The sequence below is a fragment of the Coccinella septempunctata genome, chromosome X (genome assembly GCF_907165205.1).
Source record: "Coccinella septempunctata chromosome X, icCocSept1.1, whole genome shotgun sequence".
NCBI lineage: Eukaryota > Metazoa > Arthropoda > Insecta > Coleoptera > Coccinellidae > Coccinella > Coccinella septempunctata.
Window position 1 is genome coordinate 10,733,805 of NC_058198.1, and position 27,666 is coordinate 10,761,470.

The 27,666-nt window shown below is 35.2% G+C and overlaps 1 protein-coding gene across 3 annotated transcripts in view; it reads left to right on the forward strand.

Annotated features, from left to right (window-relative positions):
• The first annotated feature begins 805 nt into the window (after positions 1-805).
• LOC123321851 (neurogenic locus protein delta) overlaps positions 806-27,666 on the forward strand; it is a 39,307-nt gene continuing 12,446 nt past the window's right edge. The window contains exons 1-4 of one of the 3 annotated variants that reach the window (XM_044909630.1): positions 806-824; positions 15,698-15,813; positions 16,263-16,544; positions 18,495-18,549. In XM_044909630.1, coding sequence (XP_044765565.1) covers positions 15,763-15,813; positions 16,263-16,544; positions 18,495-18,549 — 388 coding nt within the window. In that variant the 5' untranslated portion in view covers positions 806-824; positions 15,698-15,762. Of the gene's footprint in view, positions 825-11,170; positions 11,306-15,342; positions 15,814-16,262; positions 16,545-18,494; positions 18,550-27,666 lie in introns of those variants that run through there. The other 2 variants (XM_044909629.1, XM_044909628.1) reach the window with 2 other exon arrangements.

Here is a 27,666-nt window from a genome sequence, read left to right on the forward strand (position 1 = left end):
TAGATTTGGTCTTCTGAGGGGGGGTCGAATATTTATGTTGTTTATTTCAGAAATTGAGCAGAATAAATCTATCCTAACTTTTTTCTTAAAAAGTATACATTTTTGCCTGGTAATTTGGCAAAATTAATTTTTTGTATATTGCTGGTAATTTTCCAATTGGAAATTACCTATAAATTTATCACGATTTTTTTTCACTTTTTATTTTGACAAATTGGGATTTCATGAAATAAATAAAAAAAAATACTGAAATACTGTTCTTTTGTTGTCCACTGTTGTATTTTCTCATGAATAATAGGAGATTAATTCATATTAATTCATTTGATTAATTTCAAAAATATAATGATATTCCACAATTATCCTCCTAAGTTATGGTCAGAATTCAATTCCATTTAACAGTTGAAATTCAAATCTATTTTCAATGATACAGGCAGGATTTCTGTTCACACTCCTCCCTACTAGTTTCGTTGATAGGCCATTATGCCCTATTGTCTACAATAAACAGTATTTTACAATTCCATTAATAGAGACATCTTTGGACCTTGCAGACAGATGGTTTCGTTCAGTCTTCACAGTTTTATGATCCAGGTGATTTCTCTCGGTGTGAATATTCAACTCGACTCTATCCCTAGGGGTAGAACAAAATCAGAGGATGTAAAACACGTTGGAAATAAGAAAAAGTGCAGTCACTGACACATTTACTATCACTGAACAATGTACAATGGCTGAGCATTACTGCATTGATCCAAAATCAAAAGATCTGTCTGGCATTTCATTATAGTAATGACAGGCTGGCTCTAACATCTGCCTGCACCCACACTTCATAGGTAAGTCAGTTCCTAATTGTTTCGAAACCAACTGCTTGTTTCCGAATAAAAAATTCTGATTTATTACCTCAGGCGGATGATGCTGCATATATTGCATATGCTTACTGACAGCTTGCGTAGAACTCAAAATCTGAAACCGGATATATGGTTTTTTAGGGTAGGTTTCGGACTATTTTTAGATAACTAGATCGCCTATGAACTATTGCAGGATGGCTGTATTAAAATGCGCCCTAAAAAAGCGGCATTTGCTAATAATCAATATTTCCTGCCACGTAAAAAACATCCTTAGCCCCAAATCTTATGCAGCAGCTTATTATAACTATTTTTAGTAACCGTTCCTTCATAATTCCGAAGCAGGGTGGATGGATGGAGTAGACTCGTGACATTCCTCTGTGGAATGAAAATTTTCAGGACAGATGAGACATTCGCATATTGTATCAGTGTGTTGTTCCATTGAGTTTTCTCCTTGGTTATTTTAAGAATCATATAGTTGACATTTCGTACAAATACCAGATCGCGATATTTCATTCTAGTTCATTATCTCCAATAGTGAACCTTTGTAATCGAGCACAGAAGAAAATTTTAACATTTTCCATGCTAAAATTCCAGTTTCATTGTAAGAAACGAAAAAAAAAAACTATTATAGGTCGTCCGCTTTTCTTGCTTTTTCTTGGAAAATATTGAGGGTAATTCGATTGAATTTTCGAAAAACATTGTTGAGGGTAGAAAATAATGTGTGTTTAGAAACCACTACAAAAAATAAAAAACCCACACAAAAAAAACGATTACCCTTAGCATAAAACTGAAATTAAAATTGCACATAAAAGATGTTCAGATATTATCACTATATTATTTTTATTATTATTAACTCTCTAAATGCAATTCCTTGATTTTATAGTGACTTTAATATTCTTGTGCATTTCACTAATTTTGCTTCTACATCAAATACTTCCTACCTAAAATTTTGACTTGTCTAACTTTCTACTCAGTTTCTTCAGTTTTTCTTATTACAGGAACATCGGAAAAAATTATTCGGACAGTTTGAAAAAGACAAGTTACCAAGACAAAGCTCCAAAACCATGGAGAATAATTTTTAATTAAAAATGAAACAAATAAAAACATATTTTCAAGAGCCACAAAGAATTGGATATTTTTCGTTCAATTAGTTTGCTACCTTGTTTTTTATTTATGTTTCTCCGCTCGAGGAACGGGAAACAATGATTATATTTTTCATATAATACATACAATTCAATCCAATTATTATTTTTTGTCGAAATTTCCAACCTACTCAAGACATACCTTATACAATATATTCTGACAGATGGTATTAACCACTCTCTTGATTATTTCTAACATTTCAAACTATCTATTTTCACATGTCAAACTTACACCATCATCAATTGGTTATAACTGCCATAAATTTTTTCACAGGGACGAAATAACACCATTGTTTAATGAAGGGGTGACTGGGTCGCGGTTGTTAAGACAATGTGAAAAAACATTTAATTTGGTTGAATTATAGCATTTCTTTTTTGTTGAAACACCTACGCCAGCTAGGAGGCATATGTTGGCGATGCATAGGCAATTGAATTATTCATAAAAACTATCTATATGATTATTTCCTAAGTTATTCATAAGAAAAATTACAGCTGTGCGTGAAAATAGAGGATGAAAAACATTCAATTGCGTTTCTCCTTTTTTTTTCGAAAAACAGGTTTTTTAAATTGATTTCGATGCTGATATTTTGAGTTACCTTCATATCTATTATCAGATAATACAAAAAAAATTAATTCTTGAACCATTTGCATCTAGCACACAAGAAATCACAAACAAAATTATTATGTATTTTTTGTGCCTTTTTTATTGAGGACTGAGCCATCTTGTATGAATGGAAATTGCACAAATACTCAATATAAATGGTCATTATTCACTTGATGGCTGAGAATAAGGGTGAGTGCTTGAAATATCGAGGCTGTCGTGAACTTTTTACTTGCGAGAAAAACACCTCCAAAAATTTTTCTCCCATCTTCATTTTCTTGTAATTTTATATTTGATAGTGGGTAATTTTGTTGTTTTTTTGGTTTCATTTCTTGTTTTGTATATTGGAATGTGTGCATTACACTTAGTTGCTTTTTATAATAATATGTGAAAAATATCACAGCCCTTTTAACTGTGTTTAAGAGGGCTGTGATAAATAAATGAATGAATAAATAAATAAATAAATAAATAAATAAATAATATGTCATATCAAACAACAGAAGAAAAGTGATTTTCGTTCGATGAAATTCAAAAAATTCTGAAATATAAAACTAGAAATATATGATTCAGAAAATAGATTCATCAAAATTTTTTTCAGATCTTTTCAGATTGATTTATTCCTGGTTAAAAAATTCCCCTCGCATTCTGCATTTTCCACAAGCTCCTTTCTTTTCAGAGGTATCCTGTTATGAAGAGTTTTTAACTCTAACTTCATCTTCCTAAAATCCTTAAAGCTACCCTTAAAATTTTTTCTACGGAGTTTCAGTGTGGTTGTAGTACTGATATCTACAAATGTGTCGGAATCTTTTGAATAAATTCCTTTTTTTTTCTGTTATTTGATGGATGCTATATCTATAGGAGATGACAGTAGATTCTAGGGGACCTGTAGCGTTTAGACATTGATTCTTTTGTTGCAAAAAAACAACACAGATGCTAACCCGAAATTTTGTCTGAAATAGAAAGAAAACAAAAGCAGAAAAAATGTAAAATAATAAAATTGAATCTAATATATGTCAATATGTCAAATTGATCTAAAATTCACAAACCAATTGAGAAATGATTCGGAAACTGCATTTCTAACCTAGAACACTCAGAAACTTATAAATGGGACAATGATTAACCATATGATTTATAGTTTCTTCTGCTTCACCGCATTCACAACTAATGCTTCAATCTGGAAAAGCATACTTTTCTGACTGTGGCCTATTCTTATACGATTCAGAATAGGTACAACATGTTTTCCTGAGTAGATCAAAACCAGCAACTCCATTCAAAGGATCAATAACTAGATCTTTATTGAAAATAGTGCATGTATTCCTTGACAAATTTCCTTGCCCCTTTTATTCGAATTAATAAACGATTTGGAGAATATATAGAGGCATACGAGAAATCTGGATAGGACAGTAGGACAGAATTGGAAATGAATTTGGAGAGGAGTGAAATTCATTCCAAGAATTCATAACTATAGTCTGTCTTCGAATATGGGACGGTACAATGTTTGAGAGAACAGGCATCTATTGAGTGAAGATCTAAGTTCCAGTGGACAGATTCATCTATGCATCAATTGAACATGAACATGCACTATTACATCAAACAGGCCAAAAACATTCATGTGTCGAAAAAACTAAAGCTGCCATTCGAAGAGTAGTTGCATCAGTACCCCATGAAGTACCAGCTATTTACTACAGGATTTAATTTCCAGTTTTCAAATTGAGAGTTTCGAAAGCTTTGAAATTTAGCGAGGAATCTAGTTTAACTCTTAGATATTCAGGATTAAAGTTATGTTCCAAAAAAATTACCGAAAAGTACACTCAATTTTCTTTATTTTTGATGATTATTTAGATGGAAACACGAAACCTCGGTTTTATTCGGATTGGGGTACAAACACCAATCGAAAAGTCAAAACTTCTAAATCTGTAAATAGATAATTCTCTATGCATTGAAAATCAGAATGATGCAATGCGAGAAATAGTAGGGATATCACACAGATATAAATCAAAATGATGAGGCTCTAACACGCATTAAAATGACTTTCCCTTTCCGAAATTTGGCCGAAAAATGGTCAGTATCTTATTATAGAACGATAACAACCAAGACAAGGCCTCTTCTGATATATGGTGTGTTAAAATATGGGGACTTTACTCACATGCTCTTTGATTCTTGAAAGAGATATTGCAAAAGCTTTGAGTTGCCAATTTTTGATGTACACACAAGGAAATTTCAAATCCACTTTCAAGAAACCAATAATCAATTTAAGATCCTTGCCAAATCAGTTAAAAGCCCATGTAATATTATCACATACCATTTGTTCGTGAAATAAAATATTGAACAACAGTAAAAAACTAACGTGTAAAATTTGATGTGTTTAGCCAATCATTCAAGTCGATGTCCTGAGTGAAATTTTAATAATTCCATCTTCCATCATTGAATCGAGAATATTTCAATACCGAGGGCCTATGAAGAAGGCGACGTTTCTACTAAATGTGCACGAAACAATATAAAAAGCTTGATGTCCTCCCCTGGATGAGCTTTTTGTCGTCATGAGTGCATATTCCATTTATCAGTTTTTATCTTCTACAAAGCGAGATGGGGGAGATGAATAGGAGACACCATAAAAAGAGATTCAGTTGAAAAATGGCCAAGCTCTCAAAACCCTAATTTGGGGTTCAACAAAGAGCCAAATTCATATAGCGATTAAACAGAATTTGATATCCGAGATTCTGGTGGGTGAATGGTGAATTGCCAAGTACTTCCGGGGCTGCGAAGGATTTCCGCCCTTCTATGCCGGAAATGACCCCAATATTGGATCATCTCGCTCTGTGGGATAAGTAAATGTTGAACTTTGAAGCGAATATGGGATAAGATTTACACCGTACCGCTCTGTTGTACCTTTGGACTGCGAAATATTCGCACCACAATAACCATAAATGTATTTATTTGTTTGACAATGAGAATATACGTTGAAATGTAGGGGAATTCCTTCGGAAACTGCCCCAACACGAACTAAAATAACAGCAAACTAAATTTGTATGCAAGACTCCAAGCACTAAAATTAGCTGATGGTTGAAGATAAATTATGGCGTTTGTGTTATTGTTTTCTATCATTAAATTTTGGATTCTTATTTCCAAAGTTTCGGCAAGCATTCGCCAGCTGTCTTCAGGGATATTCTTGTTTTAACCGAAGAAGTTACATAATTCTCTTTATCAAATCACCGAGGAAATGAAATTCTATTATAATTTGTCTTGGTTTAGTTTCAACTGAACGTTTGATGTTAAAATCCTTATTATTGGAGCCGAGACTTTTTTTTGACTTTTTGACAATCGTATTTTGAGTTATGGGCTTTGAACGCTCCTTGTTTCAGTTTACTCCATTTTGGTCCTTTCTCTTTCGATATTATGGTAACTCTATCCCATTTATTCCCATTTACTCCTATACGCTCTTCAATACAAACATGTTGGACGATCCTGGATTTGTCTATTACTCCCTGTTGAAAAACTTCATGGTGCTCTTTAATTTTGTTTGTGAAAAAAGTTTGGTTTCTTTCATATAGGTTCTTCAGCAAAATTTTTTTTCTTATTTTGATTATCAGATTCAACTTCAGTGAGGTTAGCCCATATATTGTCTTGAATGGTTTCTTCAAACTAAACAGGGTGTCCCAACGAGAATTTTACCTCCCCCAGAACCCAGAAACGAAGAATTTTCGAAGATTCAAAAAACCGGTCCACTTCTGTTTTTAGCGCGACGAATTTCCTTCATGAGTTTGTTTCGCTAAAACCATCCCCTTGAAGGTGACATCAACCCCCAACATTTTTTAAATGGGGATGATATGTCAAGTGTTGGTTAGTTTGAAGGTTATCTTTGTTCTTGTGCAGGGTATTCCAAATTGCTTTATTTCGGCTGTTTCTGATGGTACTTCCGGATATCTTAATTTTTTTGAAGATACATATAGGTAACCAAATTCTGATATTTTGTCAATTTCAAAAAAATGTGTCATAACTTCTTTATTTTCGAAATTATCCAAAAACGATGAAAACTTTCTATAGGAACATTTTTACTGGGAATACAGAAATATATGCATTCAATTTTTTTATCTCTTTTACTAAGGGTGAAAAAAATAACTTCTTTATTTTAAATACGGATGTTACCTTTTTTGATCTCATATTAAAAAAAAATCAACCCTATTCATTACTGGAGTCTTGAAATTTTTCTTTAACATATCCCCATATAAAAAAATAAAAACTTTTGAGGTCTGGATATCTTGCTGTCTAGGCAATAGGACCATGCGTTTCCATCCACTGGTGGCCTACACTATAGCAATGCTTTTTTTTGAAAAAACCTAGGGCAGAAAATTTATTTAATTGATTTTGCCTTGAAAATGTGAGTAATATATCGACATATATATATTTTTGAAAAGCTCATTTTCTGTATGACAAGATAAAAAAATTGCATTCGTATTTGAAATGAAGAAGTTGTTTTTCCACCCTTAGTACCGGGGTTAAAAAAAATTGAATGTAGTATCGTATTCCCCATGAAAGTTTTTATCGTTCTTATATATTTTCGAAAATAAAGAAGTTATGGTACATTTTCTTAATCGACAAAATATCAAAATTTGGTTATATCTTCAAGAAAAATGAAAATATCATGAAACGGTTTCCACTAATGGACTAGTCTAGATGTACCAGAAACAGCCAAAATCAAGCAATTGATCCCAGTTAAACTTTTCCAAATCGGTTCATTATTCACGACATAGTGTAATCATTGAATTTACCTTCAAAAGATTATACATATTGAAAAGACAGTTAAATCGCCCAAACTTAAGAACCTAAGAGTTTTGAAGAGTCCAAAAATAATTTTCAATTTCTGTGTTAGGAAAGAATTGTTATGACGACAATGTACCGAAAAAACCACTTGAGGGTGGCAACAACCCCTAACATTTTTTTAAAAGGGAGGAGATGTTGGATGTGGTTTAGTTTAAAAGCTTTTAAACAATCAAAAGTCGAATAATTGAAAATTAAAATTGAAATGTCTCTGATTTTTGTAATCAAATGAAAAACTTCACTTTTCTTCTATTGTCTTTGTCATTCTTGATATTCCCAAAATTAAATTGGCCTTTAAGGAAAACGAATAATCTTCTTCATCCAATTATAAGATAAATAAACTAATAATATTAGTGAATAATTTCTACAGATACTTCAATTTCTTCAGTCATATTGAAAACTATTCTTATTCAACAACGAAGAAAAAACTTGTGAGATTATTTTTTCCAAGCACATCCTCATCAATATAAACCAACGATGTTTCTGCAAAAATCGAATATGTGAGTAGTTATAAACGGTGACATGTATTTGTTGTAACATTCTGTATAAGTGATCGAATTATTCAGACAATGCTGGTTAACAATTATGGCAATTGTTCGAAATGTTATGCCTTCAGTCAAACTAATGATTCATTATGTTCAGATTCATTATGTCTAGAAGGATCAATCAGTAAAATGTTGTAAATGCAAGTTGAATTGCAAACATGAATTACTCAAAAGCGGTCTAGTTTATCGCGCAGAATTAAATTACTTCTTTCATTTCTAATAAAGTTAATATTAATTTTTCCTCAACAAGATCAAGTATTCCAAAGAGGGAGAAGTTTGTATTCACTTTTTTGAGTTCATCTACGTGATATACGTATTACTGGAAAGCTGTTACATACTAGTAACCATCAAAATATCACTGGCATCACCTGTTTCAGATTCCGATAAATTTTTAAACATGGGAAGCGATATTTCACCAAAATTAATGCTTTCGTATAATATTGTTTCATCGTTGATGACAGATCTAACTATTTATTTACTCCATTCATCAGATGATTGGTGAATAAATTCATTAAAATTAGAGTAGGTAATTTTTTTTTTTAAACCATTTGAAGAAGGTCTTAAACCGCCCTTGCTTCCTCCAGTGCTATTTTTCAATTCAAGAAATCATAAAATCATCTACTCGTATTGTCTCCCTACCTACTATGTTATAACCGATGACAACATTGTCAATACCGTTTTATGACCAGAGAGATAAGGTCCGAAATTCAAGAACCCAAAATATTGAATCTGGATTCACGCAAAGCAGGTAGAAGATATTTATGATCATGTCTCCATAAACAGTTGAAACTATTTGAAGACACCCGAAGAAACTATCTCGTTATGTACAGGTAGCTATCAAAAACGCTTCTGAAAATGTATACAGTGTGGCTGAAAAAATTGGCCGCAAAATTCTTGTTTCTCAATACTTTTCTCTAAAACCATTACACATGCTCATTAATCTAACTTTTCAGGATCTTTTTGTTGATCTGTACTTCTTGTTTCAATGACTTGTTACCTTCCAATGAAGCCATGACAATTTGAATCTAGCCCTATCTAATGTTCCTAAATTTTCTTTTATTGTTGTGATAATAATACCAACATAAAACTTGTGAGAAATAAATGTAATTTTCAAAGGCTATACTTGAGATTGATCTCCCAAAAAATTTCGAAAAATTACATTCTAAGATTCTAAGATAAATGGGTAAGTTTGAGAAATAAATAAATAAAATAATCTTTCCAGGTAGAAGAAATATTATTTCGAAAATTGTTGAGACAGGTCAATTCTGCTTTTGGAGAAAAATGATTTTGATTATCTTATATATTCTTAATCCAGACTGGAATAATAAATATATTTGTTGAGATCATGTAGGTTTGAAGCTTTCAAGATTTTATCTTTTGGGAAAAAATAAATATTTTTTCGGAAATTACAAGTAAATTTTACTTTAGAGAGAATGCTATAAAAAAGCTTACTTGATCAGAGCTTGCCCCTATATTTTTGCAACATCGTAAAATCAAAAATTGCCTCTTGAAGAGTGGCAAAAATTAAACTCTTACTTTTAATAATTTGAAGTAGGTGAGACTCAATTTGAAAATTTTCAAGATTTTAGCATTATATCATCAGATTGGGTTTCAGTAAATATTAAAATTCAGAAAAAGGGGCTTATATCGACTGGAACAATTCTAGTTTGTAAAAATGCTGAAGCAGAATTGCTATGTTATAATTCCTGCCTTGAAATATCCCGTATTAAAAAACGAACAGGATATGTTGAAGAGGAACCGGAGGAAGTCGGTAGAGCATTGTTTATGCCTCAGTCCTTAACCCCCGATTTATTTACGAATAGCTCAACTAAGTAACAATTAGGTGGTAACCTCGGTAACATAAACTTCAAGATACACTTAATAAAAACCATTACGCCTTGGATTGGCTGTATGTTTCTAAATTCACCCACAAATTGTGAGGTACCACACTATTTTAGAGTCTTTAAAAATAGACCACATGGCTGTGTTAACCCCTTCTGTCAGTTCCAAACCCTTACTCTTTTTTAATAACCTTAAAGATTCCTGTGCCGGCTGCAGCAGGGCTTATCTAAGACAGCTGTTTGCTAAAAACTAGATGAAAAGGACAGAAGGTGGGTCGCTCAATCACTTTTGAAATCGCCCGCGGCTTAAGATATTGTGATCTTTTTTGGGAAGGCAGCCTGTGTACATATAACAGATATGTATCGTTAGATGGCAGTGTGAGATTTTATTCTGCGAGTTATAATTATTAACAACAACGTATCTGGGTTTTTACTGTTTCATCTTCGACTAATTATACTCACAAATCAAATCCAACAATTAATTTTGATTTAATCGCAAAATTCTAATAAATGGTGCGAAAAGACACACATGTGATGTGTGGATGGGGAAATGCAAAAAATTCATTAAAAATTCCCTCACCATAACCCCAATCCAAAAATGGATCTGAGCCACCCATTTTTTTTAAACAGGTACCTTCAATAGTACATAAAATATCTCTCATTCAAAATGGCCTTTTCGGTATAAAATGCTATTTTGGTTACTTCTTCCCAGATAAAACCATATTTAAAATGTTAATGGGAAAGAATGCTGTTTTTCCTGTATAAAATTTTCGAAACACGTTCGTGCGTTTTCAAAATATTCATCCATTTTCACTTCAGAAATGAAATTTCTCTACTGATGCCCAAAAACCAGTAAAAATTGTTTTTCCAATATTTCCAACAAAAAAAATGCATATTCGATAGGTTTGAAAATTTGTGCTTGAACCCAAAGTAGAGTTTTCAAAATTTTCAGGAGAATAAAAAAGCAATAAAAAATGGTTGACCATTCGGAATAGGAAAGTGGAATCACGCACGACTTTCTGATACACCCTGTGTATATAAAAAAAGGTTTTCTCGAAAATTTGTAATGAATCATGAAACTTTTGTACGGAAATTGACACAAAAAAGTTGAAGGGGGACCAATTATAATTATCTTTCATTTCTTGGTAAATCATGAAGGAAAACCTTCATGATATTTGTTCATTAATATTATATTATATCGAACACGTAATCTGAAATTGGATCTGAATATTGTATTATCAAATAAACCACCCGGTATTTGTTGAATATTGAATTTCGCCGGCGTTCGAATGATTCAAAGAAAAGAAAAAATTTTATGTAATATTCTTCGTCAATCGGTGATGAGTAATTTCCTTCAGCTTCACGAAAACTTGTTAGTGTTGATCGAGATTTTGTGATACGTAGATGTGCAGTAGTATCGCTGAATTTTTGATTGAAAATTTTGGTTTCTGATATCATTACATTGTGTTAATTGAGTGTGTGTATATTGAATGACCTATTGGATTATCTTGGAATAAATGTAAGTACTTTTTCTTTCTTAGAGAACTAGGGAAGGTAATATCACCCCAACCCCCAACTTTTTTCCCAATAAATCCAATATTTTCGACTAATTTTCAATCAGCTACAACCATTCTACTGGGTTGGCATGAATCGAAAATTAGTTGAAAATCCACGTAGATCTAGTCGAAAAATATTCAAATTTTTGCAACAATGAACTAACACAACTCCGGGTAATTTTGTTGATTACTGCAATAATAAACGCACGTATAATTATCCCAAAGCAGCGCTGGTATCATAAAATCATCAAGGTGCTCGCAAGAAGGTTCCGTATTTAAGTGTGGTACATTTTGAAAGTTAGTAACCTAAGCGATATCCCAAATCACTAAAGGCCATTGCAGGTTTGCAACAGGTAACATCTGCCTGAATGCCAAATTTATTTTGTGGAGCCAGATGATGGCCAAACCGTCCATCTTTTATGAGTGTGAAACTCTTGGTCCTGTAGATTGTTCACAATCTTGAAGAATTTCGTACATTTTTCCTAAAAATTAACTAAAATATTATGATTTAGAGTTCTTCATTGTTGTGTCCAATTTCTAATTCGTTTTTGGTTTTGTATAAGGGGTGAATCAACAGTGATTAATCAGTCGATGACTCTTACAAATCTCGACTAAAAGAAAAATTTATTTTTACGGAATCGACTTCAATTAGTGCAAATCAAAAATAATTTTTGACTTAATAGGGGTGAAACACTATACCACCTTGTTTTTTCAAAGGAGTATACCAAGTTTTCATATCATATTCTGAATCTACATGAAATTCTAATTTCGAAATACCCACTGTCTGTAGTGTGTCTTTTTGACGTAGGCCACTTTTTTTTTGACAAATTTCATGGTTGTGATAGTTTTAACTAAAGAAAATATCTTGAGAACTGTTCGAGATAAATGTATGATTTTTTTAAATCCAATTCCTAATAATTTTACAATTTTTCTGCAGTTTTTCCAATCAATCTACAAATAGTCCAAAAGATACTGCAATTTTTTGAAAATGATCTTTAAAAAATTTCAATCAGTCCATTATTCCATATGGCATACCCGAATTTTTTTGGCTGTTGGATTCACTGGTGGGTTGTCTTTATTTTTGTAGAAACATATCAGGCTAAAAATAAATTTTCGAAACTATTCATTTTAGACCTTGAATGAGTTATTGACATTTTTCAAAGGTCATTTTCGAAAAATTGGAGTGTCTTCCGGACCAACTCTAGAGTGATCCGAAAAACTGCAGGATACTAGAAAACTCTCCAGGACTTCAATAAAAAAAAATCATACATTTATCTCCAACGGATTTCAAGATATATTGAAACCACCACAACCATGTAATTTGTCAGAGCTTAAGTGACCTACGTCAAAAGTGAAGAACTACAAATTATGAAAAGTGGGGTAGTTCGAAATCAGAATTTCATATGTAGATTCAGAATATGATTCACAAATTGGATATTCTCATTCGGAAAAGCAGGGTATTATCGTTTTTCACCCCTTTCGGACCACCCTCTGAAGTCAAAAATATTTTATTTTGAATCATTCTCCCAGCTCAAATTTTCTGGGAGTTGAGCACCGTTGACACACCTTGTATATTAACAATATTAAAACACTGGATCGATTGAAAAAAAAACAATAACTCATTGCATTTTTGATGAATATTTCGGAATCCATATACCTATATTTTATATGTGTAAGAATATAAGCGAGAAAATTTCAAGGGGGATGGTAGGGTTTCGTTCTTGAAAATAATAAGCTAATAAAAACGATGCAGCAGATTCTCGAGAATTTTTCATTGCAAGGAATTTTTTTTAAATTTTTCAATTAATTTCTTGTGATTATTTTATTGTGTCCAATAATAGTGTGAAGGTACATGCACAAGTAAAATCAGATTTTTGGAATTTTAATATGACACCAGACACATTTTTCAATGAAAAAATTAGGGGTGGCTTTGGCCTCTAAGTGGATGAAGTTGCGCTTACACGCACCACATCAAAACAATTCCGGAGTTTTTTGAAAAAATCATCTCTTGGCGATTAATGCATTTTATTTCAATATTCATTCATGTGAGAATTTTATTAACGTCTATAAAATTATTCATATTAAAAATTCAACTTATTTTTTCAATTCAGTATTGAGTTCCGAACATTCATGAACAGTTAAGCTGTGTTTATATTGTAATAGCTCATTCCAAAGTCATTCGCAGTAGTCGAAATTTTCTTGAAACCTGAGCAAAACTTGACAGAAATGGTTTTCGAAAGCAATAAAACATCTGTTGGGCCTCTTTCTAGTAAATTTCAAGAAATACACGTGTTTCTCTAGCTAAGGGGGTTCGGAATAGCGCACACAATAAAAATCGCCTATTTAAAGGGTACACTGCCAGAAAAACTGAGAAATATCACGAATTCACCAACAAGATGGCATATAATCAGGCATATTTTCGACAGATGATAACTCCACCAGCAGGCAATAATGGGTAAAGGTATTTCGTCTACCTTACTGAACATTTTTGGGAAAAATTTACCTTTTGATAGAATTTTCAACATTCGTGAATAGTTGCAAAGCTACCACCCAATTTTTATCTGAAGGGGTTGGTTTTGAGGAAGCTAACACTTCGTCATTGCGTCCAGAGCTACCCCTAAGTTTTTAATTAGGGAGTAGAAGGTGTGTAGGTGTGATATTTAGTCCGAACTTCTTTTCAATCGGTGTTTGGCCGTTTATACAGGCTGGCCCACATAAAACAAGCACATTCAAGAATTTTGAATGGCAATAATGTGTTATGCCATTTTGAAGGTTTGCCTATTCTCTTCATATGCTAAAAAAATTTGGTTTGACGCCTGTTTAGTTGGAAAAACTGGTTGGAATTGATAGGTTAAGTGCATTAAGTCTAGTTTCTGAATGAATTTCAATTGGTGAGATGTCCAAATTGTTGACTCTTCTTGTGCAACAATTTTTTACTGCATTTTTGTTGTCGAAAGTTGACTTGATCCTTTGATCCCATCCAAAGTACTGCAAAATATCAATAAAAACATTGGATAAGAAATCAATTACTATCTGTAAGTAAATGATGAACAATCAACACTTCCAACTTGTTTGTGTATCACACCGAAACGAAAGACAAACAGAATTTCTTCAGCATATTCATAAATAGAATTGCAAAAAGCCCAAAATGATTTGTTAATCGACCCTTATTGTCTTTTAAATTCTCCAGGGGGTTGCCTGCTATACCCCCCTTACCGAGATGAAATTGCACCCACTAATTCAAAATATTTTTCCCTCCGAATGAGATCGACCTATTTCAGCATTTTTCAAAAAAGTCACGCTTTTTATGAGGGTGAGCTTTTATGAGGGCCTGTCTGCATTTCATAACGCAGAGGATTCAGGGTTGAAATTATTTTCCAGTCTTTTTTTTTTGGATAAGGGAAGTATTCTGAAGATTTTTCAAATAATATGGCGATATTCGAAGGCAACGTAAGTTGTTGTGAAACTTCTTGGATCTCTTAGTAGTGGAGGAAGGGTAGCAGAAAAATAAGTCTTTGGTAACGGAAGTTAGGTAACACTTAAGTATCAAATATGGCATTAAGAGAAAACGCTGAAATATCGATATAATGATGTTTGGCACAAAGGGGTTGCTATTGTAGCGAGAGGAGTAATAAAACGAGTAATGACGGTAGAGGTAGAATGGATTTAAAGATAGCAATTAGAGGTGACAAAAGGACATGAAAGCACCAGCTAGCCAAAGGCGACTTGTCACGTAACACATGATGCGTTCGTGGCGTATGGAGTAGGTGGGTAACAGCGCGTTTTTACCCCGTGGCAGCCGGTTAACAGCTGCCGTCCCTCATACGAACGAGCTGGTCGTTCGAAGGGTAGCAGAAACCAGCTAGCAGAGTGGTAATCCAAGCGACAAAAAGTAGTGCACGGCAAGCGAGCAGATAGCGGCTAGCCTATCCACGATTGTGGCGGAAGTAGTTGCCCCTTAGTGCGCTCGCTCCCCACCCTTCTCAGACGCTCTCACACGGCCAGTCGACGGCTGTCGCTCGCTCTCAAAAGCACAGTCTGCATCTGACTCTTGTCCTAGTGCCGTGTTCTTATCCTGCGAACTCTCGAAATAAAACACTCGTCGCAGAAACGAAACGTCTTTTGTGGATTAACGTGAACAGTGTACATCGTATATTTTTTTATGTGTTGTGCTTTCGAACAAAACGTCATCATAAGTGCGTTATGGGGTGTTTTTCCGATTGCTGCAACTGAATAGATAGCCTAATATTTGCCGGGATTGGTGACTGGTGTAAACAATAACAAACCTTAACGCATGTTAACAAGTGACTTGAAACTCATTAAACACAGGAATTATCTATGGCGTGGATTTACAGATTATCCCTGAGGTAACATCTTCGTAAGCTGTTAATTTGTACCATCGTAAAAGGACGAATTCGAGATGTCTTGGATTTTGATGATTCTACTCGGAACTCTACTGACTCTTCAGCAGGTAAGCCTCGTCTATTTGCTCAGACGTACCTTCATCCAAAATCTATTTGTCGGTTCTATTAAGCACGAGACGTTGAAATTTTTGTCTTGGTCAGTGTCTCGGGCTTCGAAACGTCGGAAAATGAGAACACCGCTTTGATCAAAAAACAGTCTGGTTTCGGAAGCCTATTAATAAACTTTGCATTTATTCACAAATGATCCTCAAGTTCAAAACGAACTCGGACGTATCCGATGTATCAAGAGAGGCGCAGAGATGTGTATTTTCATCCGAAACTTGGTTTAATGTCTGGACCAAACACCCATCTTCTGATTAGTCGCCGATCGTCGATCTAAATTTAATGTTTCGATGAATTCTCGTTCTTTTAATAGCCTCATTTTGAGAACTTTGTTTCTGCGAAAACAGAGATTTTTTTTATACCGGCAATACAAGGTGTGCTTGTCTTAACGCAGGCCGCATCCTCTGGAATGTTTGAGTTGCGGCTACTTTCCTTCGACAACCAAGCCGGGAAAGACGATATGGGAAAATGCTGCACTGGAAGAACTGGATCTGACTCCGACTGCCTTGGAACCTGCAGGCCCAGGTTTAGAGTGTGCCTCAAAGAGTACCAAGTCAAAATCGACACTACCACCCCTTGCACCTTCGGAGACACCATAACCGCCGAGCTTGGGCCTAATCCTGGATCTGACGCACCCCAAAACTCTATCGCATTCCCCATTCAGTTCACTTGGCCGGTAAGTTCGATGTTCAAGTGGCTATCAACGTACCTAACGTTATTCAGGAACCGTATTACCGCCAAATTCGGCTTCCCCTACCGTTTACGACCCTGTCTATTTAAATTCCATTCATCGGACTGTAATATGTTTCTTGAATAACGTTTGTTGAACCCCACAACTTAAATCTCAGGTACACTACTGATCAACGGAATACACAACGTTTTTCGTTCCTTATAATCGTTTTCATTAAGCGCCTTAGGTTTTATTTTGGTAACTTATCGCATCCGAGTTCTGTCTGTCTGTTCTTCATCCTAACCGTATCTTTTCGAGTGCACACATAAGTGCACAACTTGAAGTGATTAAGAATTTCGTGTTGTTGAACTTTTCGCTCCGTTGGCTCCTTCTTTGTAGAATCATCTTTTTTTAACAACTTTTATTAGAGAGAATGTCGCGTTGGCAGTAGATTTGCGAATACGAAATTCTGTATATGTTAATTTTCAAAGGTGTAACTTCACGTAGGTCGCCCGATTCAGAGAAAGTGATTGAGGACGTTCCGAATGATGAAATGGGTATTTGGGACGCTGGCTATAAACTAATTCTGTTTTGAATGCAGCTGAGCTGTCCCATTTTTATGAATCGCGCGGCGACAGAAGTCTGGAATGAAAACAATTTTTAATTTGAACCAGATCTTTTATGTATTTAAATAAATAATATAGTAAACGCTGTCAAAGATTTTACACGTGTTGATTTTCGTTCAGTTCAGCCTTGCGGCATATTATTCGAATCTTAAAACACCTCCGTATAGACTGTGCCGAAGAAAACGTAACAATAGCGTAAAGCTCTTGTGGATCTCCATGGTTTGTGAACTCGCTCTCGAAGACTACCAGTCTCGTCTTGTGTGAAACTGCGTCCCGGACTGTACACCACTTCCGGCCAGTTATTTTGTAGCATCTTGTACTCGCGGTGTAGGTATGAACCGTGGGAATGAAAGAACAGAAAATCAAAATTAATTATCAATAGATTTATTGATACAGCGCCGTTGCAGCAGCCGGCGTTCTTCACAATTTCAACTTGGTTACAGCCTCAATTATATTATGTTCATGTATATAAATTCAATTCAACTATTGCGAATATTTGAGACTCAAGGTTAGTCCACTACATAATAAAGCTGGGTAACGAGTGTAATCAACGTGAAACTGTTTGTTTGTCATGTATATATGGCATTTTAACTGTAACTATTAATTCATCCGATTATTATTTCCGTGAGAATGATATACCTGTTGTTGGTTATGAAAGCAACTTCCTATGAAGGAATTCACAATAATTGACAATATCATGTCTGAATCATTCATTGTTCTTATTTCTTCTAGTAGTAATTCCTTATAAGCTTTAAGTACCCTGGGACCTTTTGTCCTTATTAGATTTACATTGTTGCAACTTGTTTAAATATCATAAAAATCATGTCCTGTTCAAGTATGTGAATTCAGATATTTTCACAGTCTCATACATTTTTCAGCTTTTTCGAAATCTAATTATGGTTATTGTGCGTTCATTCCATAACCAATTTGTACAACTAATTGGTACCTTATTTATCGCTTGGCATTTCTCGAACTAATACGAGGAACTCCTTGAACCAAACAAAAATCCTCCCTTAAATCGGACGTATGCCCCTCAGCCAAATTCGCTACCTGAGAATCCTCACAAAAAGTACTGTAAATGGAAGGAACGAAAGGCTATTTTTGTACACTAATTGGTAGCATCGCGATTAAAAGTATTTCCGTTTAGGTCAATCTGTTTTCGTTTAGAAGATCTATTATTTCCTGAAATCCGATTTGAATTTCCGCAGTTTCAGGTTTTTTTTCCACCATCAGGTCGAGATAAATAGAACTCTGGTTTGAGTCAGTAGTGTACTGGGAAAATTTTGATTTTTGTAGGATTGTTGTTCAATCTCGATTTGTTTATTTACAGGGCACTTTTTCGTTGATTATCGAAGCTTGGCATGGAAACCAAACGACACAATCAGGTAAGTTGTTTTTTTAACTTGATCAATTCTTGCTCTGACTGAGGTTTCAAATTGACGTTAGTTTTGAAGTGTTTCGAGAAAAAAGCATATACCGCATGTAATACCCTTTCAAGTTCAAGTGAACGCAGCTAATATCATGCCATTACCATCCCTATCTGATAGTTCTCTTGGGAAACATTATTTCGGGGTTGACACTTGTTGTCAGGAGTTAGAATACTTGTTGATTTTTCCCATGCTGCTTGGAAATCTAATAGATAAAGTGAATGAAGGTATATCCAATATGTAACGTGATATTTCGAAGGCGCTTCCTCAACAAGGAAACAGGTCACATCGACTTCAGATTTGGATAGACCAAACAGATGTGCAGGTTCAAGTGCATGTTATATGAGTCTCTTGAGAAAGCTTCCTGGGCTTCCTATAATCTACCAAGCAGAATCAACATCGCCACTTCCGTATCTTGGAGGCCCTAAGGTGTATGGATAGGATAACAGGCCAAGTTCTTAAAACTAAATAAATATCTCACAATGCAGGACCGGTAAGAAACCAGATGTACCGCAGCTGTCAACTCCAGCCATCTTCTCTTCCTGATAATCCGAGACTCCTTCCGCTCCCTATAGGCGACAATCTGATATACATACCTTCAACCAATTTTCATAAACCATTTTCGACTGGCTTTCTCATCGGGGACGTAAAAAAAACCACTCATGAATTCCGAACGGTGCTCTGATGGCAAGGGAGAAAAAATGGTCTTTATGAAGCCATTGTGGATAACAGTTGTGGGAGATTCCCGACGAATTTTTCAGGAAAAAACGAAATTATGAATATTCATCATGGGATCCTACACCTTATTCATCTCATCGACTTTCGAACTGATGGATATTCATGACGATGGAAAATCATCGCGGTTCATCTACGCCGTTTCTCATCGTTTCTTATAGTTTTTACTTCGTTGTTTTCATTAATGAACGAAGAATTGTAACCCCCACCCTCAATGGGCACATTTCGATGAACGAATACTAAATAGGTCCTGGTTTTTTCTCAAAAACAATTGGGGGTAACTGGATGAATTTTGATAAAAAAATGCACTGCGCAAAAAAATTAACGCACATTCTGAAAATCTCAATTTTAATGAAAGTTAACTCTACATTGACTTTATAACTTATTTTTTATGTTCTCTCGGGAAGGTTTTGAACGAAACAAGACGCATTAAATGGAAGAAAAATTCAGGATTTCACCGAATCTTATGTGAAAGAAGAGAAATGAACAATTTTCAAGATACTGAAATGATGATAAGTGATTTGATACTTGGTATTTCCACCCCTTGCGTTAATTACAGCTCGGCAACGACGGTTCATATTCAAAATGAGTGATCTTAAATTGTTCTGATCTAATCCTTCCCAGATTTCTCCGAGTTGGATTCCTAAGTCATTAAGAGTAGCTGGATGATTTTCTGAACTTCTCAGCCTTCTATTGAGGTTGTCCCAAACCTGCTCAATCGGATTGAGATCTGGACTTCTTGCTAGCCATTCCATTCGAGAGACTTCAACCTCTTCAAGGTACTCCTGAACGATGCGCGCACGATGGGGTCTGGCATTAACGTCCATAAAAATGAAATTTTCACCAATGTATGGGGCGAATGGCACTACATGCTCTTCAAGAATGTTCCTTATATACTTATCAGCATTCATAGCTCTATTATCAACGACCACTAGGTCTGTGCGAGCAGTCAAAGATATTCCACCCCATACCATAATCGATCCTCCCCCGAAACCAGTATTCAGGAAATTGCACTGAGCATATCTTTCATGTGGACGTCTGTATACAAGGGAACGTCGATCTCAATGGTAGAGGCAGAATCTAGACTCATCTGTGAAGAGAACTCTTTCCCAATCGGCCTCTTCCCAATGGATATGCTCTCTCGCAAAATCCAAACGCGCCCTTCGATGGGCTGGGGTAAGAGCTGGGCCTCTTGCCGCAACACGAGGCCTTAAATCATATTCTCTGAGGCGATTTCTTATTGTCTGAGTGCTAATTTGCACCTCATGAGTTTGCTCAAGCTGAATTTGAAGGAGGCGAGCGGTTGCAAACCGTTGTCTCAAGGAAGAAACTCTCAAGTAACGTTCTTGAATGGCAGTTGTTACCCGTGTTCTACCCTGTCCTGGTCTTCGGACATTCATACCTGTCTCCCTGAATCGCTGCAACATTCTGGACACACTTGTATGGGAAACTCCAAACCTTTCTGCAATTCTTGTGTATGTCCACCCTTCTTCTCGCACAACTACCGCTTGGGCAAATTCCTCTTGGGTCAAATTGCGTGTTTCGCGTTGCATAGCGATCGAGTGTAGAAAATCAACGAAAGAAAAACTATTAATCACTAGAATTGATCGAGAACAACTGATTTTAGAATGGAGCCAATACATTCAAAATCTGATAATATCATCTTTTTTTATTCCTGCTGGGAAAAAACATCTGTATTGAAGAAAACCGTTGAAAGTGGATAACATATACATGCATAATTCTGATAAAAATAATTATCATTGAGAATACCTTCAGTTGTAGAATAAATTTGAGATTTCCATAATGTGCGTTAATTTTTTTGCGCAGTGTATAAGAAAGTCCCTTCCATTTTCAATTTCGTTAAGGTAATTAAAATTTTGATTTGGACAGTGTCTTTATTGGAGGAGAAAATGAATGAAAAGATCTAAGGCCGCGAATTAAAACTATCAGGAAAGTTGGAGGGAAACTCGAATAATAAATGTATTGTTTTTAACGGGGTATTTTCCTCGCAGGAAAAATACCCACCAGGGTAATGGAAAATTGCAGACTTAATGACCGAAAATAAGAAAGAGCCTTCGCCTTCCGGATATCATGATGCAGTATTTCTCATCATTCTATTTTTATAGTTTTTATCGTTTTGGTGGCTTTCCCGAGTTTTCCGCTCCGCGTGTTTTTCATACAGAATCGATTTCCCCATTATTTTGCCCTTTTTATCTTGGCAAGCGGACAGATTGAATTTATGGTCTGTTTTGTATCAGGGACTGAAAATAAGACGAGAACAACTATAAATTGTCTAATGCATTTTCCGATTTTCCGAGTTGAAGCGATGACTTAATTTTTGGTACGGACGTTAGCCGATGCAATTCTAGTCAATTTTACGCTAGACTTGAAATAACATTCCGGACTGCCAACTTCAGGCATTTCCCGGTCTAGTGTAAATAATTTTCAATTAACATTTCGCTGAATCGATTTTTCCCCTTCTGTCATCCACAGTCAACGGAATAGAAGGAATTCGCCATCCGGAAAATTCCTCTCAATGTCCCGGGAGCTTATCTTTCAATTTTAAATGTATCCCTCTCGATCCTCACTTAAATAGGCCCAGAAATTTACTGATCCCTATGTTATTGCGAAGAAAAAAGTAGTTTCACACTGTGGTCCATTATTTTTCAAATAATTACACTTAATTTCATCTTTAAAACGTTATTTTAGAGCCAAGTGCTAGTTTTCAACTCAATTAGATCCATATTTTTGGAAATACAGGTTTAAAAATTTTCGTTTTTGCTTCTCCCATTTTTTTTTTCATTTCTCATCGCATTCGATGAATTGTGAATGTCGTTACTCGACATTTTTTATCTGTACTCTGGGATTGTCCTTGGTATTACTCGATACATTTGCATGTATCGACTTCTCGATGAAATGCTCAATTTTCACTGGAAATCAGTCTTCCTGTTTCCTGCTTCGGAAGTGAGAGACGTAATTATTTATGTGGCAGAATTGTAAAATGGGTCATAAAATCGGTGGTACAGATACACAGCTTGGAAATACTCCAATTGCAATCGACAAATAGGTTACGTTAGACGAAATATCCCTCCCACATGAAGCATTTTTGTCGTCCAAGTTTCGCTTTTCATTCAGCTTTCCACGATTGAATTTTTTTCTCATGCCTCCATTAACGTTCAACTCATTTTCTTTTCGTAGATGGAATAAATTCAATCGATTTTTCCCAACGGTTATTTTATTTATGAAGTTTACAGTTTTCCTCCTGTGTTTAGCGTCCACATTTATCACAATGTTAATTACAGGACAAGGAACAGTTTTCATTAAATAATTAATGTATTTTTCACACGTTATAATTAACAACTATTGTCTGGGGGAATTGAATATACACGTCGGAAAAAATGTAGGTTGGTGATTCTGATTGATATTCGCGTCTCTAGCTAGAGATTGTGTTTTTTCCTCCAAGTTGTCCGATATCTGAATATGCACACAGAGTTTGTTCTTCCAACAAGCAACGATTTATTATGAATGAATTATTTATTGTTTTCTAATGGGATAATCTTAGATTTCTTCCCGAGGTGCTACCAGTTATTTTCGACGTAAGTATTATTAAAAACTTTCTAACGTTCATTCGTTGGAAGAGGGAACATTCATCAACTTCTGTCAACTGTATGAAGTGAGCATCCCTACAGGGAATAGGGTGAACGGTTGGTTATTCTTGTTTCAACAACACCTGGCAGCGTAGAGGTCCGGTACAACGTTTATTCACCCTCATTGTTGTATTTCACGAAGATTTCTAAGGAACTAACACCAAGTCCAACCTTCACAAATTACACCGTACTTTACGGGTAGAATCTCTAGCCGAAATCTGTTAGGTATCAGTCCATTGTTTAAGACCTCACAGATGTCGTACAAAAAAAAGAACCTCTCTATTTCGAATATCAAAGGCACCTAAAAGGTGACATATAATTTAGATCACGTGGGTCGCCACTGTCAAACGCACTATCTAAAATTAAACTCGAGCCTAGTCTGTCTTCGATCATCTGTTACAACCTCTCTCTTACTACAGAAAATTCTTAAAAACTCGGGTCATTCTACAATAATTCAACCCTTTTTACAGCGATCGGTTCACGATCCAATAGCATCGGACGTAAGGAACAGATGTTCGTTTATAGGAAAGGGTTGATAGGTAACTTTACAACCCTCCTGTGCACCAGCATTATGCATATCTCGCCTCGTGTGATCTAACAAACCTCGAAAACGTTCTGATTTCGTCCGTTGCGAGAAAGTGGAACTATAAACTTTAACGATGAGATTATGAGTTAATTAAGGAATTTCTCATGTCACTCTGTATATGCATTTCCACGTATTGTAGGGTATTCCTCATCGTAAGACCATTCAACCCATCGCGCCTTAAAAATAATTTTATTCGTAAACAATGGTTTCCTGTTTTTTACGATATTAATTTTTCATCTCTATTAATTCCTAACAAACAACAATCGGGTTTATTTCCCTTTGATAAATATTTTAATAAGAGGAGGAAACGATATTACTCACGACGATTGGAATAAATTCGGTCGAATTAAATTTGAATTATTGAAATATCTTTTTTTTATTACATGGTAAATTCTCGAATTTGAAATTTTAATATCTTCTTCTTTTTTTTAATTGGTATGGGAAAGACGCAATTAGTTTCGTCAGCGACGAAATTTAATAATCGTGAGGTGCTCGAATTGGGATTACAATGAGGAGTAGACAACGAAAAAAAATGGGACCTTGAAAGTACAGATCAAATCGATCTGACTGGCTGTAGAAATATATATTTCGTGGGATGTAGGATATTTGGAATACCAGCAATTTTCGAAACAATTATTTTTCATGGACGAATACGTTGTTCATTTGTAATTTTCATAGTTTTCATTTCGAGATTCCAAATAAAAAAAAATTTCGATCTTACAAAGTAAAATGTGAATAAATCATACTTCTGATGGTTTTTGCGCCAGATTCTTGAAATTCGAAGTATATACATATTTCTGGAATGTACTTCATTCCAAGGTGAGTCTTTGGCTCGTACAAATATTTTAACAGTAGATTCTTGAGGTAAAAAAAAAACACTCTTCTATACCTTTTTTCCGATTATGCCCTGATAAAAAGATATAGCAATTTTGAGTTTTCATAATAAGCTGTGCCACCCCTGGAAAAACAAAATTACCTTCAGAATAACTAGCTAAATCTGTGACAGTACACATCTGTGGAACTTTTGACAGAGTTGTAGTTAGCCAAAGTATCCAATTTTTCAAATTTCACAGATATTTTTACTTTTGAACAAATTCCTCTGAAACGGCGTATTATACGAGAAAATATGAAGAATACTTTTATTTTACAAAACGTTCAAATATTCATCAGATAGCGTTCAACTTAATTTCAAGTGTGGGGTTCTTTGAATTTTTGGTATTTTTATGGTACGTAATGGTCATAATGAGAAAACTGGAAGACGTGGGTTATATCTTGTATTCGAAAAAGATTCATCAAATAAGTGGAAAACTATATTCCAAAATTCATTTTATTCGATAAAACCGTTTGTGAGATATAAATAAAAATAAATATTTTCATGGTTGTTCAACAGCCTGTATCTTTTAAACCGAGCCGATTCGTAAGAAATGGTAAAGGAAAGAAGTGTTTCTTTTGACCTCAAGAATCCACTGTTCAAATATTTGCAGGAGTCAGAGTTCAAACTTGAGTAGTTTTTAATTTTTTCAATTTGAAAAGTATAAGTCATTTTTATGAACTTTTCACTGCATGGACTGGATTCCACGTTGTCATTCGAAGACTTGTGTAATTTCGAGGTAGAAAAACTATTCAACTGCTGTTTCGACCAACCTGTTCAAATTTCTAGAGCCCAATTCCAGTTTACGAGGCCCTGCGAGTGGATTTTCATTGTTCGGTACCCTTTCATAAAGAAGAAAGAAACTGGTGCTCGGCTTTTTCTTATTTCGCCGCCCAAGAAAGGTTTTTCTTGGTAGGTTGTTCAAGTGTGTACACGACGATTCAAAACAGCGCACCGGATGTCCTGTCCTTGTGCACTCTCCCCTCAACTTATGGAATATTTGATACTTCCTCTTACCCTCTTACGATAAGATTATCGTCTCACCTGAACGATACGTCTTCGGTTCGCTGAAGACGACCGCTCCGACTATATTCCAGTTGTTTTTCGAGTCGCTCGTATGGAACAGTTCTCCAAAAAAAAGCACAGTTTTACAGGGTGTAACAGTTGGACATAATTAAAATACACCTTGAGCGGCGTCTCGCTCGTTATTTCCACGAGACGTTCAAGTCGAAAGCTCAAAGGCATGAAATTTTTTTCGTGTTACATTTCGAGAAGTGCGGTCGGCAGGTGGACAATTTTCCCCGGTCTGCCTCGGACCTCTGCTTTCGATTTTTTTCAAGGGAATGTTTTACCCTTATCGTTTATTGTCACCCCGGTAAAAATTGTAGAGGATCTCTCACAGCGTTAGACGATTTTAATCCTACAACGATATACGAGGATATATTGAAAAATTCTCAGCCTACTATAGAACCAAACAAAATATTTTATTACTCAACATATTCTCCTCTTAATTTGATACATTTATTACAGCGAACCTGCAACGTCTCTAGACCTTTGAAAAAAATGTTTCTTCTTGCTCTGCAAACCAGACCTCCACAGCTTTTATAACCTCCTCATTGGAAGAATATTTACGACATTTTAATCTTTTTTTTCAGTTGAGGAATGAGATGATGGTCGGATGGAGCCAAATCTGGTGAATAAGGGGGGTGTTCTAGTAACTCAAACCCTAAATCACGAATTTTTTGCACGGCAACATGAGATTTGTGTGCAGGGGAGTTGTCCTGCAAAAACAAAACACCTTTGGATAGCTTTCCGCGTCTTTTCTCTTTATTTTTTTCCTGTAGAGTGGTCATTAATGTTGAATAGTAATCTCCGGTTATTGCTCTACCCTTATCCAAAAAATCAATCATGATTACTCCATGGCAATCCGAAAAACTGAAGCAAGAACTTTTCCAGCAGATTTTTGGACACGAAACTTCTTAGGTCTTGTCGAACCAGAGTGTCGCCATTCCATCGATTGTTGCTTTGTTTCTGGATCGTTGAAATGTACCCAAGTCTCATCCATAATAACAATTCGGTTTAAGAAGTCTACATTGTTTTCAAATCGAGCACAGATCGAACGCGATGCTTCTACCCTTGCACGCTTTTAGTCAACATTCAAACATTTGGGGATCCATTTTTTAGCAATTTTTCCCATATACAAATTGACGTGAACTATACGATGAACGCGTTGGTATGAAATATTCAGTGCTTCAGAAATCCGTTTTAGCCCAATTAGACATGAACTACATCGATATTTTCTGAGACTGTTACTGAAACTGGCCTTCCCGATCGGTCATCATCTTCAATGTAAAATTTACCTCTTTTGAAGCTTGCAGTCCAATTTTTCACGGTCGCATACGAAGGGCATTGATCACCCAGGGTATTAAGCATATCTTCGTAAATCTGCTTACCTCTTAACCCTTTTAAATACAGGTACTTGATGATGGCTCGATACTCCAATTTTTCGATTTGCACAATTTCAGTGGACATCTTCTTTCTTTTAATTTATTGCGTAACTCTGGTTTACTTTTTGACCTCAAACTTCACACTGACACTTCTAATGAGTTATTGTTCGCTGCTATGTTAACGCAATATTTTTTTTATACATGAAACTGGTCTAGGCTAACTAGATATCAATACATCCTCGTAGTAAAAATGAAAATTTTCTCATAATTTCAAGTTTTTCGCGTGGAAACTTACATCACATCTGTGCATTTCGATTTATACCGGTAACATTTGCGAGATGGTGGAGAGCCGGATGAAATTGACGAATACGAACCCTGCGGTATAGCTTTGTATTTCCATAGGCCAGATGCTGCATTGACGGATGATTTAGAGAGCGCCATTTGGTCAACCCAAACGGTCGAAAAGATTTCGCAGATGAAGTTGAAGAAAATGGAAATTGTTACCTGCGAAACAACATCTGATTCTACAAAAACAGAACGTAGAGTTCGCAGTACTTCCATCCCCCATCCCTCATTCATTCTAACATTGAAACGAACCTTTTTAGCATACAAATTCAGGTTTCAATTGAAGTGTCTATTTTTGCCTTCAAATTAAAATCGTTCATTCGACATTAAATCTTCATCAAACGGTGGAAAAAATTGGAAAGATGCTATTTTTGGTACGTTTTTTATATTAACACTGTTCCGACGATCGTCTTGCTTATCAAATCTTGCAAGATGCAAAATATT